This window comes from Diabrotica undecimpunctata, chromosome 4 (assembly GCF_040954645.1).
Source record: "Diabrotica undecimpunctata isolate CICGRU chromosome 4, icDiaUnde3, whole genome shotgun sequence".
Taxonomy (NCBI): Eukaryota; Metazoa; Arthropoda; class Insecta; order Coleoptera; family Chrysomelidae; genus Diabrotica; species Diabrotica undecimpunctata.
Window position 1 is genome coordinate 91,447,241 of NC_092806.1, and position 23,786 is coordinate 91,471,026.

Here is a 23,786-nt window from a genome sequence, read left to right on the forward strand (position 1 = left end):
AAGCTCCCTATACGTGAAATAAAATCTTAACTGTCTTTTCCTTGTTAACTAGTTTAATGTTTTATTTTTTTGTATTCCCAACATTTCTCATTAACTGCCTAATAGTGAATAATTGATCAACGATTTATTAAGTTTTTCTAATTCCACACTAATATTCACCTACTTTATAGTTCACCTATTTACTCAATCGTTCCAGGTGTATTAGAAAAAATACTGTACCTATATCCTAATAATTAATAGATATATAGCTTATATATAGCTTATACCGCTATAGTTTGTGCAGTACATTTTATTATTCCTTTTTTGTATAGGTATGCTTTTCAACAAGTCGGTACTTGCTCTTACTTCTAAATTGACAGATCAGCTGTTTAACTGCCTGTACTGAACTTTCTTCCTCATTTTGTAAATATATATAAAAATTAATAAAAACCACTCTGACACACCGTTGATTGAAATATTGGATACCCTATACTATTCAATCAACGGAAATACAGATCACACGGGGAGAATATTATGGGTTATTTCTGGTTTCGTCATAATTTACACTGAAATTACTAACACTGCTCTTACTTCCACATGTTGAAATTTATATATAGTACCAACAGACGCTAGTCATATACCATCAGTACTAAGAAAATGGAAATTATCAAATTAATGTTAATTTCATTTAATCAAACGTACTAACCTTAAACATGGTCATTTAAGGAAATACAGCTCAAAAATGTTGACAATAAATTAAAAATAGCTTAAGCGTTATAAAAGTAACAGAGCAGCAAAGCTCACAGCATGAGAATATTGCCTCGTACTTTTATATAGCAATTTGTTCTCACAATTTTATAGTTTTTCGAAAAATGAATTCCGATTCGAAGTTTAAAATGTCAAACAAAATGTAAAAACCTATTCATATTTTGAGATATAAAGTCTTCAATTTAGATATTGAACATTCTTAATAAATGTATAATCTAATAATTTAGCCTCTTTATGTTTTACAGACTTGGAAAACACTGAACAGACAAATATTTATTCTTTTATGTACTAGGTTCTAAAAAAGTGTACTCAAAATGAATAAATATTATCTACCAAGTGTTTTATTCCAAAAAAAAATTTATTAAAATCCTTTGTAAAAGGTATATATTTTTAAAAAAAACCCTTTTACAAAGGATTTTAATAAATTTTTTTAATATATGGTATACAGCCAAATACAGGAACGTAGATTCCTTGTGTGTTTTATTCCAGTTTCATATGAAAGCACCAGATATTAGATATTATAAATTTCGTCATAGTTGCAAATTTCAGATAAAAACCAAATAATAGAGCATATATAGTAAAATATAAATATCTTAGAATAGCTGTATCGAGCGAGGATAAGGTTATTGATGAGGAAAAAAAGACCTATCGATAAGGAAATGAGAAAGTAATTGGCAAACGCAAAGAGCACTTTAATTACATTAAATGAAGTATGCATTACAATCTATCATGATACACATATATTCGTACCGCAGAAACAAGACAATTAATAAACATGTTAAGCGAATCTTAATAATAACCACAATTTAACTTTTAATACACAGAAGAAATAAGAAGAAATATTGATATACAAAAGATACATAAATTAAAAAACGTTATCCACTTATTGTACGCAAGAGAGATACCTCTAGAAATAATCAAAACGATCGAAAATATCTACCAAAACAACACAATAAAAGTAAAAATAGAAGAAGAACTAACCGACCCTATTGAAGCTGACAATGGGATAAGACAGGCAAATTCCCTGAGTCCTCTATTGTTCAACCTGATTATGGATGAAATAATAAAAAAGTAAGAACTAACAAAGGATATCAATTGGAAAAAAAAACAAATTAAAATAATCTGCTGTACTACTCTTTCAAAGTGAAGATAATTTACAACGTATGCTGCACCAATTTCATATAACCGCTAGAAAATTTAACATGTTAATTTCCCCAAAAGAGACAAAATGCATGGTTACAACAGCAAATTTACTAAGATGTTAATTAGAGCTGGAAAGTCAGATAATAGAACAAGTGATGGAGTTTAAATATCTAGGCATCACATTATCTAGCTACGGAAAGCTCGAAAATGAAGTGAAAAATCCAGTGAATAGAGCAAACAGAGCAGCAGGCTGCCTACATGAAACAATATGAAGAGATAAAAATATCGGGAAAGAAACGAAAGGCAGAATTTACAAAACAGTCATCAGACGAATAATGACATATGCGGCAGAAACAAGACCTGACACAGAGAGGACAAAAAGGATGTTAGAAACAGCAGAGATGAAAACACTCAAAAATTGATGGTAAGACACTATGGGAAAGAGCTAGAAGTACAGATATACGACGTAGATGCAAGGTGGAGAACATCAAGAACTGGTTAAGAAATAGAAGAGTAGAATGGAATGATCATATAAGACGAATGACAACAAATAGAGTAGTAAAGATTGCAAGAGACGATTAACCCATAGGAAGACGATTAGTAGGAAGACCACAAACACGATTTTACGGCAACTACTGGAGGCACATTGAAAAACAAACAAAGTCATGTCTATATAAAAAGAAGAATAAGATACACATGATAAACATTAAAATAGCTGCAAGAAAGATAAAATAAATCAGTCACATTAATGTAGAATAGCAGAGGACAGAATATTTGTCATAGCTTTGGACAAGTGCCCAATTGAAAAAAGAACACAGGTCGTTCAAAAAGGATGGAACTATAGAAAGAAGATAGAATAGATTTAAAAAAAAATAAAAGCATAAACATGTCTTTTCCTACTTTTTTAATATTGAAAATACGTAAATAGAGCATTGAATTCAAATGTAACCTTTGATATCTGTGATAAACCTATCACCTGAACAGTGGCACCGATGTAAGTAGTTGAAATTGTTTACACTTATTTTAACTGTTTATTTTTTTATTATCTATATATGAGTTGCGACCGATATCACAAACTTATTTATTTTCCACAAAGAGGCTCTTTAATACCTAAAATTATTAATATACAAATCTGATTCGAAATATCGGCAAAAACACGGCAATTACACAGCATGTAAAATTTAAATTTTTAACAAAAAGTAAAAGATTAGGCATTACTTATGGAGTTCAAAGAACGAGCCTTTACGAAGATTGAAGTACTAATAAGACCACCGCAATCGGGCATACCCCGGGTAATGATTAATTAATTAATCGGCTAATTCTTCAGTCACCCCTTTAATATGATTTTGTCAAATTGGTCCTTTTTAGGACCAACTATTCTAATAACATATGTCTATTCGCTCCGTGCGTGACTGACGCGACACCTACCGCCTTCATCTGACAGTTTTGGACCTACCAATTTTCAGGTTAAACATATGACATTAATGACATAGTTAAATACAGGCGAAATTGACAATTATTAATAATTAACTTTTTAATTATATTTTTTCACTTTATGTACAAAATAAATGTAGTATTAAAAACTGGGTTTCTCAAAATTCATCATAATATATCTTTTTAAGCCCAAAAGGAAAAGAAAAGTTAAAAATCTAGTACTGGCAAATCAAGTTTTTCACGTGAAAGAGCATATAATTAAAAACAGTAATAGTAAAAGTTATGATATAAAAGCTAAAGTCATCCGGCACTCTGCAGTTAGTTTGAAGCCTTATAAAATATCATTTAAGGTAAATTATTTAAATATTTCAATTGCATAAAAATGAGGTTACGTGATATTTCCTTTTTCATATTAATAGCACGGATCCATCTTTTTCTTTTCTCTAATTTATATGTAATCTTTGGGAACCTATAAACACTACACTTACAATTTTTGCTATTATTAGCACAACTAAATACGCAACGTGTATTTGCACACATTTTTGATAAAATTTATGCGTAAAAAGATAGTGTCCAATTTTGTCCTATTTCGCCGCTACGCACGCTGGCATCGTTTCAAGGTACCCCTACCATGGTCACGCACGGAGCGAATAACTGTTAAGGGATATTTAGAGATAAAAAAACTTTACTTTACCTAAACGTATCAGACATATGAGCTAGACACGAATCTGACTTATTTCTAGTGCAGGAAACACATATAGGGCCTAACCTAGGGTATTTGGTATATAGCTGATCGCTGAAAACCACAATATAGATATAGACATGCTATCTCTGTCGGAAAAGAAGCAAAGAATAACTCAAAGTAAGAAAGGACAAAACCAGTCAGCTGAGGGAACCTTTTAACGATATAGAGCTTGGATCCACCAACTACATATTTAATGAAAAATAATACAACTTCCGACATTGAGGATCTGGGCACAAAGCTTATTACGAAATCTGGACCAAATACACTACAATGGCTTATCCGGATGATGAACAACTGTATTCAAATTATGGAGATACCCAAAGTCTAGAGACAAGCCAAAGTTGTTACCTTGATTAAACCTGGCAAAAACTCCAACGACCACAAAAACTATCGGCCAATAACTTTATCTTGTCAGCTATTTAAAATACTTTTGCACAAGATCGTTAATATGATATCACCGATATTAGAAGAAAAACTCAAATTAAAATACAAAAGTGGCTATAGATAGGGAAGACCATGTTCATCACAACTACTAAATCAAAGACGGGTACGAAAAATGTCGGGTATCAGGGGTGGTATTTTTCAATCTAAATGCCGCTTACGACACCTTAAATTACAGAATATTTCTCCAAAAACTATATGATATCCCCTTAGATAACAAACTCACTTATATTGTCTGCGTATGCCTAAATTAGAGAATATTTTTTGTATCACTCAATGGTAAGAATAGCAGATGAAGAACGGTCCCGCTTAGGGTAGCATAAAGGCACCTACACTATATAACATTTACACAAACGAACGATCCATACCGGTAGATACTAGTACTTCTATTATATAGACGATACACCTATTATTACACAATAAAAATAAATTATGCATCAATTTTCAGCCAAAACCCCTGAAAAACTCGTGTGTGCTCCTTTAATTTCCCTAACATAGACGCTTTCACAAAACTGAATATCCAATATTGTCATGAAATCGTTGAACTGTAGAATTCCTATAAATTCCTTGAAAATAGTTTGTATTGCACGGGGTCAGTCACAGATCATTGTTTAAAACTAAAAGGTAAATTGAGGACCAGAAATAATATTATTCGCAAGCTGGTCAGCTAAAAATGAGGCGCACGTCCTTCCGCCCTTAAAACATAGACGCATGCACTATATGCTTCTGCTGCCGAATATACCTTGTTAGACAAATTAACCATTTTTTCTTTTTGTGCACACTACTACCCATTTTAACACAAAAATATCTATTGTAGCACTATTAAATAAAAAAACAACATTTTTAAAAATACAGAAAAAAATTTTCTATGCAAGCGAATATTCCATTAAATAATAAGCCCAAATCCTTTTGTATCTATATACCTGTTTTTTAAAGAACCAGTTACCTTTTAGTACGTAGTTATACCAGGTAATAAGATATCCTCTGTTACACAGTGTAATGAGTATGACATTACACTGTCTACAAACAGTAGATAAAAATAAGGAGCCCATATAAACCGTTCAGGGTATATGTTGAAAATATATGGTATAATCGCACAGTTGCCAAACTCTCAGAGCTTACTTAAACCGATAAACGTATGGTTCAAATATACAATGAAGAAAATCTGAACGACCCCTATAATATATACACGTGAACTAAACGATATACATTTATGATACAGGGGTATTTACGGGCTCCAAAAATTTTTTATAAATTATTAAACTCTAAATGTTGATGAATCGACAGAACCAATATTATGGAATGGTCAAGTGAGCTCCGTATATCGGTATCCACTTGACCACGGAGCTCAATTGAACCTGAATTTTAACATGGGCGGAGTCCACTTTATGCAGTAGATATAGATACATATATATATATATATATATATATATATATATATATATATATATATATATATATATATATATATATATATATATATATATATATTGTTATGATGTATTATTTTGTTTGAATGATGAGCAATGAGTATTTTTAATAATATAGGGTTTTTATCGCGGTTCTCAAAGAATTAGTTTGTAGGTACTTTTTTAAATCATCTTTATTATAACTATTATGGAACACACATATATATCTAACCTAGCCAATGTAAATTTAAAATAAACTATCTTTAAATTGATACTCTTATAAAACTAATTAAATTCTATAAACAATGTAAAATTTAAACAAACTATCTTCAAAATTGAAATTGTTATGACATTAACTAAATTATATTAACAAAATTTTGTACCTTTCTTTCACTGAATGCCTAAATGAACTGTTTTCCACTATATAGATTCTAATCACCACTGAATGTCTTCGTACTTCGGTTATCCTTGTTTTTGTGAAATTACTGTTTCCAATTATCAGCTTCTACCAATTTAAGATATAGTTTTCTTCACCAGTATTTATACACCACCAGCAAACACCATTTATATTTATTCTTCTTTTCAGTATACCAATATCCAATTATTATAAGTTGATTTATACTAATCTCCAATCATAATATAATTTTAATTCCTTCCAATGTCCATCCAATATTCTTCTAATATACTTTTATAATCTTCAATAATTATTTGTGTATAATTATAAATGTGCATTAAATATATGCATAATTTTTAATCTTCATTTAACTCACTATATTAAACAATTGGACTATCTCCAACTAACTTTCATATTTCTTATTAAACTGCTTGACTGACTTACTAAAACTGTGAACAATTGACTTCACTAACTAATTTGTGTCTATCTTCTACTAACTTTCATAATAAACTGCTTGACTTCTGACTAAAAACTCTCCATCTTGAATCCAAATCACGGGTATTTATATCTTTTTTGGATATTCCAGAACCATCTGGTAAGAAATCATGTTCTATTTAGTTCTATTAAATACTTGTCTGAATTTTCTGGAACAAACCATTTCGCAAACATGGCCATCTCCGGAGATCCAGAGAATTCCATTCTTTTCTATTAATAATTTTGTTTACATTTAGGCTTTTCAGATCAGAATATATAATTAAATTAGTAACTTAACATTCTAATTTAATAAAATACACATTTCAAACAATATATTATTATAACCCCACTTTATATTCCCAATTATTTCCTAAAATGTCACTTAGAGACAGAGTTTGTATAGTTGGTTGCCTATGCACATGGCTCACTTAAATCTATTTACAACATTAAAATACAACTTTTTACAATTATTATATGCTAATTTCTTAAAATGCCCTCACATAAATATATTTTTATAAAATTCTCTAGTATATAACTTATTTAAAATAATTAAATACTTTTTTATATCTAATATTATGTAGTATATAACTTATAAATTATTTTCTATAAACCCCAATCGTCACAATACCCCAAAAATAATATTTAAAATAAATAATTTACTTATTATTTTTTTAAATATTAATTTTCTCATACCTTATTAAATTTAAAAAAATCAAAATTTTTTTTTTATTTAAAATGTGTTAAATACATCCCTGTTCGCTGTCTATGTCAAAGCAGAGAACAAGTTCGATCACAGGATCACAGTTCGGCTATTCTATGGTCAAACTGTCATGTCAAATGGAGAGAATAAAATATAACCTTAATTAAAAATATAATGGATATTGTGTTCTGTTTATTTATATTATAGACAAAATCTAGGAATTATTTCCATTCAAAATAACTGTCATCAATATAAATTGGTAAGTTTTTTCACTTTATTATATTAGAAAGACATTTTTATAGTATTAATTCTGTATCTAACCCCAAATTATGATTTTTAGGGTAGCAACAATTTCCACATGTACAAAATTCAACAAGTATGATGTCAAATTTATTCACAACAAAGAAATCTACCATCTATCTATGAAATGGATCTATCAGTAAGTTTTTTTTTAAATTCTTTTCTTTGTTTAGTTGACATATTGGGCATTGGGTAGTAATTTTTTTTGCTATACTTATGTCATTCTTTGCAAAATAATTGTCCCTAAATAGCATCCATAGCTTTCTTGAACCAATATGCATATAATCGTTATGTAAATTTTTCAATATTTTCTTTGCTAAAGTTCTAGTTATTACATATACTTCTATGCCATTTATTATTTTATAATATACTCCATCTTTCCTAAGGACTTTTTGTTTTTCACTCAAATTGATCTGATCTCTTATAATTTCTTCTTTAGAATATAATCCAGTACTTTCTACTAATTGATTTAATCCAATTTTTATTGTTCGCTGCCCTTTTTGTGGTGTATTTTCTAACCTTGATAAAGCATCTGCCACTATATTGGATTTTCCAGAAATGTATTTGATTTCAAAGCAGTATTCACTAAGTATTAGACTCCACCGATGTATTCTACTGTTTCCATATTTGTTATTTAATATAGACGTTAAAGCTTGGTGATCTGTTTCTATAGTAAATTCATTACCCAACAAATAAAATCTTAATTTTGTGACACAGTGTATTATACTTGCTAGTTCTAATTCTGAAACTGAGTAACCCTTTTCATGTGGCTTTGTTATTCTTGAAATGAATTGTATTGGGTATTCGACCCCATCATGTATTTGTAATAATACCCCTGATAATCTCTCTATTGATGCATCTGTTCTTAATATGAATGGCTGTGTGTAGTCAGGATAGTATATTTTCAAATTTGACAAAAAAATGTTTTTAATTTCTTGGAATGCTAGTTCTCTTCTCTGATCCCATCTCCATTTTACACCTTTTCTCAGTAGTTCAAGTAATGGAATTTCTTTTATACTTAGATCTGGTATCACCCTTTTATAATAATTAATTATTCCAATAAATCCTCTTAAAGTTCTTAAATTGTGTGGTGTTTTATATTCCTGAATGACTTGTGTCCGTTCTGGATCCATTTCGATTCCCTTAGTGTTAAGTTTATAACCTAGATATATGACTTCTTTTTGAAAAAATGTACATTTTTCTTGATTTATTTTTAGTCCAACTTTGTCTAATCTATTTATTATAATTTTTAGGTGTTTCTCATGATCTTCAGCCGTTTTAGAAAAAATTAATATATCATCAATGTAGTGAATTACAAAATGTTCATATTGATCCAAAATATCATGAAGACATCTACATAGAGCACTGCAAGATGATTGAAGTCCAAATGGTACTACTTTGAATTGATATACTACTCCATCTATCTGAAATCCTGTATACTGTCTACTTTTTCTTTCTAGAGGTATTAACCAGAAACTATGCTGTAAATCGATTTTAGTGAAAAATGACATTCCTGTAATTCTTCCTAATATTCCATCTATACTCATTGGTGCTTCAAATTGCTTTTCAGTAATCTTGTTAATATTCCTTGCATCCAAACATAACCTGATTTCACCTGATCTTTTTCGTACTACTACTATGGGGTTAATAAAACGTGTGTCTGCCTTCTCAATGATCCCATCTTCTAACATATTATTAATTGTTTTGTTTACTTCTTCTCTGTATTTATATGGTATTGGGTATGATTTTGTTTTAAAATCTTTTTCTTCTTTAACTTTTATACTATGGATATAATTTTGTGCAATTCTATTTTCTTTATTGACAAGTCCCTTGTGTTGCTGCAATATGGAAATGACTATTGATTTATATTCTTCAGGGCAATTTAAAACTTTCATTATATCTTCTTCTTTACAAATAAAATTATTCTTCATTATGTACTCATTATTCCTTGCTTCCAATTTTACGCACTCCGCCTCGTAGGCATCCATCTGCTTAAAATTTCCATTCCTTAAATATTCACTACAATAATTATTCTTTACATTCTTTTGGGACATTTCCCTATCATCAAAATACATTTCTTCTTCATAAACATCATTATTTTCTTTTAATAATATCCTATCAACTCTTATTCCTTCTTCTACCTCATCTTTCTGCATAAATTTAATTATTTGCCCTTCCAAAGTTACCATTTTTTCTTCAAAATCTATCTTTACTTTCTTCTTTTCCAATTCATCATTTCCCATTAATATATCAACACATAAATCCTTGACAATAAATCCTTGCATATTAATTTCTTTATTAAGAATATTAATTTTAAAATTGGCTAGTTTATCAATTTCACCCAACTTCTTATTATTTGCACCAACAATTTTAATTTTTGGAATCTTTATTATATCTGATAATTTTAATGTATTAAAAATAAAATTCTCCGAGACTAAAGTACTTTCTGAACCAGTATCTATCATGATCTTAATCATTTTATTTTTGGCCAAAGCATGTATATAAATTAAATTAATAGATTCAATAATTTTCTCTTCATCTAAAGAAATAAATTCAGAAGGTTTTTCATAATAGCAATGGCCTAACTTGTAATTCAGAAAGTTTACTGCACAAAATTTTGATTATTAGAATTGTCAGATTGTATCTGACCACTTGGATCTGATGTCCTATGTCTTTCCCTACTATGACTTCTACTCACATTTTCCTGCCTTGTACTACTTCGTTCCCTGTCTTCGCAGCTTCTATTCCTTCGAACACAATTTACCTGTCTGTTATAGTTAGGTCGCTCTGTATTTCTTCTATTGTTAAAATCTTGTCTATTATTATTAGTACTGTTATTAAAATGTTGTCTATTATAACTAGTATTGTTATTACAATTTTGTCTAATTTGATTACTGTTATTATTATTAAAATTTTGTAAATTATTACCATATCTATAATTATTATATGATTGTCTATATTGTTGATTATCATTTTTATTATATTGAAAGTTATTATTGTTTTTTCTGTTGTTATTATTACTTGTCATATTGCCTCTTTGTATTCTTTGAATAAAATTAATAAAACTATCTATTGTTTGAATATTTTGTACAGTTACGGTTTGCACAACATCAGCATCAAAATGTCTAGTTACATTTAAGACTGTTTCATCCTCTCTAAGTGGTGGTTCTAAATATTTTGCAACTGTTATCAGTTTTAATGCATAATCTACCATATTTGATTTTAAATTGTGATTATACTTTCCAAAATATAGAATTTCTCTAAACTTGGCTTGCTCTAGTTCTCCCCAATAATAATTTAAAAATTTATTTTCAAATGTTTGAAAATTATCTAAATCATTCTCAATACTAGCAACCCAAGTTGCTGCATTGTCATTTAATGTCCCTCTAATATAATCTTTAATATCATTAATATTATTCACAAATCTTAATTTATGTTTTAAACTATTTATGTATACTCTAGGATGCAAATTTTTTATATTACCAGAGAATTTAATCCCAGTCTCATTTGTTAAATTTAAGTAAGGTCTCCCTATGTCTCTCATTTGTGAAATATCATCTATTCTCTGTTCCACATTTCTTATTTGATTACAATTTATTTGGATATTTTGTTGTATATCGTCTAATTTTTCTTCTGTGTTTCTCCTGTCTTCGTTAATTTTTACTTCTAAGTTACATTTCTGTAACTCTATTTTCTGTTCTATATCTATTTTATTATCTTGAATAATCCTCTTTACTTCTGTCCTCTCATTGTCTATCCTTTTCTTGTAGTCATTCCGTATACTTTTTATTTCATTTGCAACTTTTTTTTCTGCAGCTTCAAGTTTTTTATCCATTTGTTTTTCCATTTGTTTTACAATTTTATTATTATTATCTTCTATTTTCTTTTCTAATTTTCTATAATTCTCTTCCAATTTCTGTTCCATTTTTTTTATGTCTTCTTTGACTTCTTTTGAATTCTCTTCCAATTTTTTTATGTCTTCTTTGATTTCTTTTGAATTCTCTTCTATTGTCTTGTTCATCTGCATCATTAATGACATCAAAGCTGCCATATTGACATTTTCCTCTCTTTCTGGATTCATTTCTGCAGTATCTTGTGGAACTTGAACTAAACTCTCCTCTTGTATAGGTTGTGTTTCTACTTCCACATCTTCTTCATTCTTTTTGCTTCTTGTACCTTTCTTTCCTTGAGACATTTTGAGACTTTACTTGTTCAAATATAATTAAAATAAAATCTATAATTTTTTCTTTCTACTGATAATTAATTTAATTATATGAGAGCACTTATCTTCCCAAACTAATTCTTTTAAATAGAGAGCCACCGCGTTGGGCGCCAAATTGTTATGATGTATTATTTTGTTTGAATGATGAGCAATGAGTATTTTTAATAATATAGGGTTTTTATCGCGGTTCTCAAAGAATTAGTTTGTAAGTACTTTTTTAAATCATCTTTATTATAACTATTATGGAACACACATATATATCTAACCTAGCCAATGTAAATTTAAAATAAACTATCTTTAAATTGATACTCTTATAAAACTAATTAAATTCTATAGACAATGTAAAATTTAAACAAACTATCTTCAAAATTGAAATTGTTATGACATTAACTAAATTATATTAACAAAATTTTGTACCTTTCTTTCACTGAATGCCTAAATGAACTGTTTTCCACTATATAGATTCTAATCACCACTGAATGTCTTCGTACTTCGGTTATCCTTGTTTTTGTGAAATTACTTTTTCCAATTATCAGCTTCTACCAATTTAAGATATAGTTTTCTTCACCAGCATTTATACACCACCAGCAAACACCATTTATATTTATTCTTCTTTTCAATATACCAATATCCAATTATTATAAGTTGATTTATACTAATCTCCAATCATAATATAATTTTAATTCCTTCCAATGTCCATCCAATATTCTTCTAATATACTTTTATAATCTTCAATAATTATTTGTGTATAATTATAAATGTGCATTAAATATATGCATAATTTTTAATCTTCATTTAACTCACTATATTAAACAATTGGACTATCTCCAACTAACTTTCATATTTCTTATTAAACTGCTTGACTGACTTACTAAAACTGTGAACAATTGACTTCACTAACTAATTTGTGTCTATCTTCTACTAACTTTCATAATAAACTGCTTGACTTCTGACTAAAAACTCTCCATCTTGAATCCAAATCACGGGTATTTATATCTTTTTTGGATATTCCAGAACCATCTGGTAAGAAATCATGTTCTATTTAGTTCTATTAAATACTTGTCTGAATTTTCTGGAACAAACCATTTCGCAAACATGGCCATCTCCGGAGATCCAGAGAATTCCATTCTTTTCTATTAATAATTTTGTTTACATTTAGGCTTTTCAGATCAGAATATATAATTAAATTAGTAACTTAACATTCTAATTTAATAAAATACACATTTCAAACAATATATTATTATAACCCCACTTTATATTTCCAATTATTTCCTAAAATGTCACTTAGAGACAGAGTTTGTATAGTTGGTTGCCTATGCACATGGCTCACTTAAATCTATTTACAACATTAAAATACAACTTTTTACAATTATTATATGCTAATTTCTTAAAATGCCCTCACATAAATATATTTTTATAAAATTCTCTAGTATATAACTTATAAATTATTTTCTATAAACCCCAATCGTCACAATATATATATATATATATATATATACATATATATATATATAAATATATATATATATATATATATATATATATATATAAATATATATATATATATATATATATATATATATATATATATATATATATATATATAAATACGTTCAAATTATCGGTATAGTGGTCTATAATAAAAATCTTTCTTTTTTCTAAATTACTCAATATTTCGCTATTTATTTAAAAGCTTCCTCAGGAGTAAACTAAAAACAATTTGAACATTACAAAAAATGGCGTACAAATACATTTTAAAACACTTACAGAATTTAAAAGATTTCGCAAATAAAAACTGACATTGAAGTATTTGAAATATTGAATGTCAAGATTAAATTTTCTTAAGCACGTTCGTTACAGCTATACGATAAAAAATTAAAATTATTTCAAATGTAAAAATAAAAATAACAATAAAAGAAAAGTTAGAAGAATAATATTTATTTGATGAATTATTAAGGTTAGTTGTTATTAAGATGAATGTTGGCTATTTTTAATATTTATAAATTTTGTTTAATATGTTACAATATATGTTACTTAACTGTCCAGTGTCCGTTTTATAATTTAAAGTGTTTTTATTTTTATTAATGTAATACATTTCAAGAAATAATCTACTTTTGTAGTTATCAGTCTGTGCCAAAATGTGAGCTTTGTTATAGTCTAGCATATGACCAGTGTTTTCATAGTGTTCAACCACTGCGCAAGTATTTTTTCTCAAGCGGCAATCACTTTTATGTTGTGTGATGCGTTGTTTTAGCCATTGTGATGTTTGACCAATATAGCTATTTTGACATCCTAAACACGGTATTTCATAAACGACATTACTTTTATATAAGGTTGGTAGTGGGTCTTTGATTTTTGAAAATAGTTGTTTGCTGTTCATGGTATTATATTTAGCTATACTAATATTAGGAACATTTTTGAATATGGATATGACAGAATGAGTTGAACCATTAATAAAGGGAAGTTTTTTATATTTGATTGATTTGTTATTAGAATCATGGACGGGACCGTCATAGAAATTAGAGCTGTAAATCAGTTTTTTTAAAATTTGTTTAGGATATCCGTTGTTACGAAAAATTTTGTATATTATGTTTAGATTTTTTTGTAAAAAGTTGTCATCAACAATGGACATTATCCTGTTTTTCATACCTAGTACAGTATTATATTTTTGACGGGGGGTATGGTTTGAATAGTAATTTATATATCTGCCTGATGCTGTCGGTTTTTGGTACCAATCCAATGTCAAAATATTGTCATTTGTTCTTATTACTCTTGTGTCTAAAAATGGTATACTAAAATCTGTCTCAGTTTCAATTGTAAACTGAAGATGTTTATTAAATGAATTAAAAATGTTTAGTGTGGTATTGATGTGATAAGATGGAACTGCACATATGATGTCATCGACATATTTATATATAAACGGCAATTCAAAAGGTAATTGCGTAATTACATTATCTAAGAGATAATAATAATATTATTCTAATATATATATATATATATATATATATATATATATATATATATATATATATATATATATATATATATATATATATATATTGTTATGATGTTTTGTTTGTGTATAGTTTTATGAGCAATGAGTGTTTTTAAATAACATATATAAAGGGTTTTTATCGCGGTTCTCTTTTTGAAATTATCTTTATTATAATTATTATGAAACACACATATATATCTAATATAGACAATGTAAATTTAAAACAAACTATCTTTAAATTGAAATTCTTATGACATTAATTAAATTATATTAACAAAATTTGGTAAAATAAAGATTTTAATCACCACTCAATGTCTTCGTTGTTAGCCTCGGTTATCCTTCTTTTTGTGAACTTGCATTGTCAAATACACCAAAATGTTTTAATTATCAGCTTCCACCATTTTAAAATATTTTTCTTCTTAATAGCATTTATAAATCGGTAAAATATTCTTCCTTTTTTATTGCTTTTTTGTTTATTCTTTTTTCTAATAATCTTTTTTCTCTTCCAATCTCCAATCACCATATACATAATATAATTTTTAATCTCCAACTAACACTCTTAATACTATTTTTTAATCTTCATCTAATATACTTTCCAACTACTGAATCACTGATTACTGACTATCTTGAATACTGCATTAATGACTATTGAATACTGTACTAATACCCTAATACTGACCGACTCCATACTGTCTTTTCAATACTAATACCCTAATACTGACCATCTTGAATCCAAATCACATCGTATTTATATCATTTCAATGTTCACGAATATTCTTGATAGAAAATATCATCGAATCCTTCTATTTCATAGACACTACAATGTTCGCGAACATTCTACTACGAAAAAAGGTTAAATTCTTTCTATTGTCGTCTTATTTTAGAGTTCTAGATAATTCTTTACTCTTCTATCGAGAATTTTATGGAAATTTAGGCTGTTCAGATCAGAATGTAAACTTATATATAAATTAAACATCTTAAATTAATAAATAACACTACTTTAAATCCATAATTATTCACAAAAGTTCCCACAACCAAATTTACTATAGTGTATATTTGGTTGCCTATAAAGATGGCGTACTCAAATATATTTATAATATCATAATTATTAAAATAATACATTGCAAAATAAAAAACTTTTTAAACTTATTATTATTATGCTAATTTCTTACGAATGCCCTCATATAAATACTTTTTATAATATTCTTTCTATAATATTCTTAATTATAAGTATATAACTTATAAATTATTTCTTTAATCACTATTTAAGTTCATTCTAGATTACCTTCGTTTCTCCTATATTTAATATTATCCCAATATATATATATATATATATATATATATATATATATATATATATATATATATATATATATATATATATATATATAAAATGTGCACTCGTAAGTGAATGGGATATTTTCGGTCAATTTGGAGATTAAAAAAGAAAAGAGTTGTGCTACTTTATCTTTTTATTGAATACGTTTCGCCCACTGTTCAATGGGCATCATCAGTTCATCTTTAAAAGATCTGTAGCATTAAGATATTAGTATGGTGAAGATACATCAAAAATTAATTTACTAAATAAAACAGCAAAAACACAGAATGCCGGAAGATTCCCAATTTAAGTAATTTTATATTAATTAGTTATATAATTTAACTTTTAAAAACATTGATGGATTCTAAAATCTGTTTTATCTATTTTTCCATCAATGTTTTTAAAAGTTAAATTATATAACTAATTAATATAAAATTACTTAAATTGGGAATCTTCCGGCATTCTGTGTTTTTGCTGTTTTATTTAGTAAATTAATTTTTGATGTGTCTTCACCATACTAATATCTTAATGCTACAGATCTTTTAAAGATGAACTGATGATGCCCATTGAACAGTGGGCGAAACGTATTCAATAAAAAGATAAAGTAGCACAACTCTTTTCTTTTTTAATCTCCAAATTGACCGAAAATATCCCATTCACTTACGAGTGCACATTTTTTATATTAAATTAAACGGTCATATTCCTTAAAGATATATATATATATATATATATATATATATATATATATATATATATATATATATATATATATATATATATATATATATATATATATATATATATATATATATATATGCGAGAAAAAAAAACGACTCAAAAGTAAAATAAGTTATATTTCTACACTACGCTGTTTGGCCAGTGTTATATCCACATATAATCTAAAATTAACAGTAAAATATCGTTAACAGAAGTAATTTTTTTATTGTAATCACACCAATATTTATAAAGTTAGTAAGTAAAAAACATAACAAAGATAACTTAATATTGTATGTGAGAAAATATGTTATGATTGAAAGTAATTATATAATGAATATAAAAGTAAATTAATATAAAAAATTAAAATTAATACTGAGCATTTATTCCTTTGAGTTGTATTAAACTTTTCATGCACTCTCATAAGGTCCTCTTAATTCAGTTTCTGACTGATTCCTGAGGAATCGCTTCCCACTCTTCATATAATGCAGTTTTTAGCTCCGCCACTGTCGCTGGTACTAGATTACGGACCCAAACCTTGCGTTTAAGTTCATCCTATAGCTGCTCGATGAGATTCATGTCTGGACGCTATAAAGGCCAGTCCATTGTTTTTATATTGGTTGGTGTTGACCAGGTAATCTTTCGTAATCCACACTGTGTTACATCAAGCGTTATCATGCATTAACATGAAGCCGTAGACTGTGTAGCAGCCGTAAGGAACAACATGGTCTTGGAGAATATCCGTAATGTAACGATCGCTGTCCCGCGCCAAAAATCAATTTTCTCTCTCCGGCTGTCCTTTGCCTCCTGCTTTCCTTATAATTCGGCTATTCACTTTCTGCATTACTTGTTCTAACATATCCTGATTATATTCACTAATCCATTTTCTGTTTCCTATATGGCCAAACATTAAATATTCTGGTACTTCCTCTGTATTTAAATTGTGTGTATTATTTAAAAAAATATTCTACTTATTCTATATGTTGCTGCCATGTCCCATGTTGATCCTGGCATACTATCCTTAAATATTTTATAACTTCTTCAATATATCTTTCTGCAGGATTTGCCTGAGGAAGTCTGATACTTATAAAATGAATGTTGATCCCCTTTTTCTCACAAAATGCCCGAAATTTTTTGTTGTAGTGTTATCTATTATGCAATTTCTAAACGGTCCTATTTCTTCGGAAAAATGATTAATATATAATTTCAATGTTTTAACATTTGTTCTTGAGCAGGGATATAGTTTAATAAATTTTGTATATAAATCAACTATCACTAGTATATGCTTTTTTCCTGTTGGACTGGGAACTAAATTTGAGATGAAATCCATGGAAACTGTATTTAGTTTTTCATATGCAACATTAGATTTATATGTGTTCTGGTTTTTGAAATTCTTTTTTTTTTTGTTTATTTGGCATTGGGTAGTTATTACTTTTGCTATACTTATGTCATTCTTTGCAAAATACTTTACTTACTTAATCAGTAGAACCCATTTGTACCTTTCGGTGTTGGGCCGTTTACAATACAATTCATTAAATTACAATATTTGACAGTCTTCTGAGGTGTCCTAGCTCTTAACGAACTTTCTCCATTCCTTCCTATTTGATGCCATCTGTGTTGCTTCCTGCCAAGTCTTACCCTTACTCTGCAGTATCTGCGAGATGTCACTGTTCCATTCTTTAATGGGTCTTCCTCTTCTGTTCTTCCCTATTGGTTTGGCGTCCCACACTCTTTTTACTTGTCTATTATTGTCCATCCGGTTTAGATGTCCGAACCATGCCAATTTTTTCTCTTTGATTGACTCGAGTATCGGTTTGATTTTGAGTCTTTCTCTTATTTCTTCATTTCTGATTCTATCAGTTCTTTTTAGTCCTATCGTTCTTCTGAGGTATTTCATCTCTGCTGCCTGAATTCTGCTCTGATGTCTTTTGTTTAATATCTAATTTTCTGCTCCATATGTCACTGTAGGTCTATATATTGTTTTGTATATTGTCATCTTGGTCTTTGTTGATATTTCTTTGTTATTAAGGAATCCTCTATTGAGTGCTTGGAATAGTTTTCCTGTGTTTTCCATTCTGTTGTTAAGATCATCCTCGATGTCTCCTTTGTTGTTGATTACTGTTCCTAAGTATTTGTATGAATTTGTCTGTATTATTTTTTGTTGGTCTATCATTACTTCTATTTGATCTTCCGTCCCTTGTTTCCTTGATATTTTCATTATTTGAGTCTTCTCTTTGTTTACGTTTAAGTTGTATTTGCTTGCTTCTAGGTTCCATTTCTCTAAGTTGTATTTTAGTTTTTCTGCAGTTTCCGCAATTAATACTATGTCGTCTGCAAATATACACATGTCAGCATTTATCATTTGCATTTTGTTCCAACCGATGCAGTATTTCTTGAATGTTTTCTTACATTCTTTCACTATCTCATCTATTACATTTATGAATAGTACTGGGCTGAGACTTCCCCCTTGTCTAACTCCTTGGGTTGTTTCAAATGGTTCTGACTGTATATTTAACATTCTTACTGTATTTGTTGTTTTCATGTATATACTCTTTGTTGCTTCTATCAGTTCTTCACTTACTTGTTTCTTCTTTAGGCTTTCCCATATATCTTTTCTTTTGACTGAGTCGAATGCTTTTTCCATGTCTATAAAGCTCAGATGTATTTCTTTATTTTTCTTTAAGGCTTTTTCTATTACTTGTTGCATGATGAATATATGGTCTTGTGTGTTGTGTCCTTTCCTGAATCCACTTTGTACATCCTCTAATTTATGTTCTATTTATTTTCTAATTTTCCTTTCTATTACGGTTTCGTATACTTTTGCTGCTACACATAGTAGTGATATACCCCTATAGTTCCTACAGTCTCTTGTGTTTCCTTTCTTGTATATAGGTATAATTACTGCATTTGTCCATTCTCTGGGTATTACTTTTCTCTTCCATATTAGGTTATATATGTATAACAATTTTTCTTTTGCTTTTACTCCTATATATTTCATCATTTCTGGTGCTACTTCATCGCTTCCTGGTGCTTTTCCAATCTTTATCTTTCTTATTGCTTCTTCCAGTTCTTCTTTTTCTATAGTTTCTGAATTTTCCGTGTTTCTCATGGATACTCTCCTGTTGTGGCTTTCCTTCTCCATTGTATTCGCTTAATTTCCATTCAGTATCAGCTGAAAATGTTCCCTCCATCTTTTTCATTATTGTCTTATCGTCGTTTATTATTGTTCCTTCCTTGTTCATTATTTGTTTCAGTTTCGTTTCTTTGTTGCTTCTTAGGTTTTTCAATGTTCTGTAAAATAATTTTAAGTTTTCTTTGCTGTTTTCTTCCATTTTCCCCCGAATTTTTCCCAACTTTTCTTTTTCTCTTTCTTAACTATCTCTTTAACTTTTGTTCTTTGTCTCTTATAATTTTCATATTTTTGTTGTGTTTTGTCTTGGATGTATTCTTTCCATAATTTCTTCTTTTCTTTTATTTCTGTTTTCACTTCATCGTTCCACCAAGATGTTCGTCTCCCTCTGTTGTTATTTCTTGTGGTTCCACATATTGATTTAGCTGTTTTTATCAACGCATTTTTAAATTTTCCCCATTCTTCTTCTATTGTTTCTGTTATTTCATGTTCATTGTCCATCTCTTTCTCTAGTCCTTCTGAGTATCTTATTCTCGTTGTTTCTTCCCTTAGTTTATAAATGTTTATTATTTCTTTGTGTTTTCTGTTTATGTTCTCATTTCTTTTTATTTCTTTTCTTTTGCTTTTGAATGTGGTTTCTAGTAGATAGTGGAATACTTAACCTACTTCCTACAGTAAATCTGTGGAAGATTGTAGTAACCTCAGTGGGAAGCATAGTTAGGGCAAACGAGAGCGGAAGAAATGGTCCTTCGAAGATTATGGGCTTGGGCAAAAGGTTAACGATCTCTTCCCCTAAAAAAACTTATTGATAGGAAAGGACGAAGAAGAAAAGCCGGACTGTTTAGGAATAACGATTTACAAATCTGCACGTGGAACGTACAAACTCGTTATGCCCCAGGCGCTCTTAAATTGCTAGCACAAGCACTGGATAAAATGAAAGCCGATGTAATAGCTATTCAAGAGATTAGATGAACTGGTTCGGCACTTATCGAGAGAAAAGACTACATTATATATTATAGCAGACATAGCAACCGGCACGAGTTTGGCAGTAGTTTTCTAGTCAGTAAAAAAGCAAAGTAATTAGTCTTTACCTTTAAGCCTATAAACTTAAGCACTTAAAGGACAATTTTTTAACTATAGCTTACTTAGTGTACAGGTACCTGCGGAAAAAACGAAAGATGACGAAAAATATGAATTCTACGAAAACTTAGACATCAAATATGATCAATGTCCACGTCATGACGAAAAAATAAATGCTGGGACCTTTATGCAAAAATTGACAAAGATCATTTTTTCAGCCAACTATAGGATCTAAGAGCTTATATTACGAAGACTCAAAGGATAACGGGTTGAGACTAATAAACTTTGCAAGCACCAAAAACATCATAGTAGGAGGAACAAGATTTCCCCATAAAATGATACACTTAGGAACATGGGAATCTCCTGACCACAAAACCGTTAACCAGATAGATCACATCTTGATAAATGCAAAATATTCTTCCGACTTCATGGACGTCAGAAACTACTGAGACCCAAACATAGATAAAGAAGGGTAAATATATGAAACAAGACTGAATTAATGTTGCTAATCTGTGCATTGAAACCGTTGCGAGAGAGTATAGAAGGCAAATGAATGAGGAAATGAAGAGCCTGAAGGCAAGGGGAAATGTGGAGGAATTGTGTACAAATATAGAAATATAATAACTGAGAAGACAACGGAAATATTAGGAAAAACCAAGCCAGTTAAACAAAACGAATGGTTAGACAAGAAGTGACGAGAAGCAACAGATAACCAAAATACAGCATACCTAAAAACAATTCAAGCTGAATACACAAGAACAAAGGAGGAATACTGGGAATTTCCATAACAAGGGAAGAAAAAAGATTATCCAAAAAAGGAAATTTGAGGAAAAGCAGTTAGAAAGCATAGTTACTAGAAACTCGAAAGTTTCAAAGAATTCTAAACAAAATTAGCAAAGAGTTTAAGGGAATAATAGGGAGCTCTAAGTATGGAGAAAGAAATATCCTAAGAGATACAGAATTAATCTTGAAGAGATTGGTTCAATTTTTTGACACAAAATTTATTGGTCATTATATGAAAGAAACAGATACCGTATCAGATCGAAATGATTGGAATATATTCAACCCAATCGAAAGACCATCTACCATTAAACAGTTTTCCCATTAAAAGGCTTAAAACAATAAATTACCAGGAACTGGTCAAATTTGCAGTAAGCTCTACAAGAATAGTGGCGACGCCCTACTACAGACACTGCATATACTTTTACTTCTTGTCTGGCAAAATGAGACCATTCACAGGGCATGATGTGAGGCGTGATGGGCCCGTTACATAAAAAAGGCGTACAGCTTAAGTGTGACAACTACAGAGGTATAACCTATTGGCAACATCGCACTTAAAGCGAGTGACTTATTGGCAACATCACACTTAAAGCAACCAACCGATATTCCGCTTATCAAATTTGCAGAGGCATACCAAAATAATATTTTAATTAATTATTATTTATTTAAATATATAAATAATTACGTAAAAATTAAATCAAGACCGATATAATTATTAAATGATCACGTGTTTTTGACAGGTATCTTATAGTTGTTCAACAAAATAAAGTAAAATTTTGTTGTTATTATAGAGCGCTCTACTTTAAAAAACAGAAAACTAGGCAAATAATTATTATATTCCATTTATATAGAAGGAGACCTATAAAGCAAATAAATAATTACCTATTTTATGTTCATGAAGTTTCGGAATCCAGCGACTCATCCGAAGAGGAATTCCTAGTCACACTTAAGTCTATTATTATTTTATTAAAAACAGTGTCTACCATCCCGTCCAATCTCCACATTTTCTCTTCTTACTTGATCACATGGGCTACGGCATCAGCCCAATCTTCTTTCCGTATCCGTTCCATTGTGATTTCTAACGAACATTGGACATCAGAAAATTTATATGTCACATTTTCACGGGCTACCATTTACTTGAGCCCATATTAATTATATCTTAATAATGATAAAAAATGAGTGCACTGTCATCTAAAAAGCCACTCTCACTACTTATATGGTCAAAAATCAGTAATTGCCCTTTACCCGTTGGTCTCATAACGCTGTTGATAAACCGTCCATAGATGGTTGATGATAACTTGTTACAATAGTATCTTGCCAGATCTTAGATATTGTGTGACCAGCATTTACCCACGTTTTGTCCAGACAATAAATCTTTTTGTGGGTAGAACGAACCTCTCTAATAGAGCGAAGATATCTTTGTGGCCATGAGACTAAATCTTCTCTTTCTGTTATGACAGATTTGCGGGATCGTTTGGCATATATAAATTTTAAATATTTTTTATTGTTATCCTTACAATCTCTTTGTTTATTTTTGAATGAGATCATTCTCCATTACCTTGATCCTAATCCTGCACAAACAATTTAAGAACTTCACGTTTATGTTCGAGAAAATACCGGTGTATTACTGAGCGCAATGGGCAGTATCGGTGTAAACGGAACTCTCTAACCGGTTGGACGATCTAAAAATAGGGTCATGGAAAGACAGAAAATTAACACTCTGGACGAGTTTTAAAACAGACTGAAACTAGACATCATAG

At 29.3% G+C, this 23,786-nt stretch overlaps 1 protein-coding gene across 1 annotated transcript in view; it reads right to left on the reverse strand.

The window, feature by feature from the left end:
- LOC140438802 (uncharacterized) overlaps positions 1 to 23,159 on the reverse strand; it is a 29,684-nt gene extending 6,525 nt beyond the window's left edge. The window contains exon 1 of the mRNA XM_072528449.1: positions 23,044 to 23,159. Coding sequence (XP_072384550.1) covers positions 23,044 to 23,159 — 116 coding nt within the window. The remainder of the gene's footprint in view (positions 1 to 23,043) is intronic.
- Positions 23,160 to 23,786: the final 627 nt, after the last annotated feature.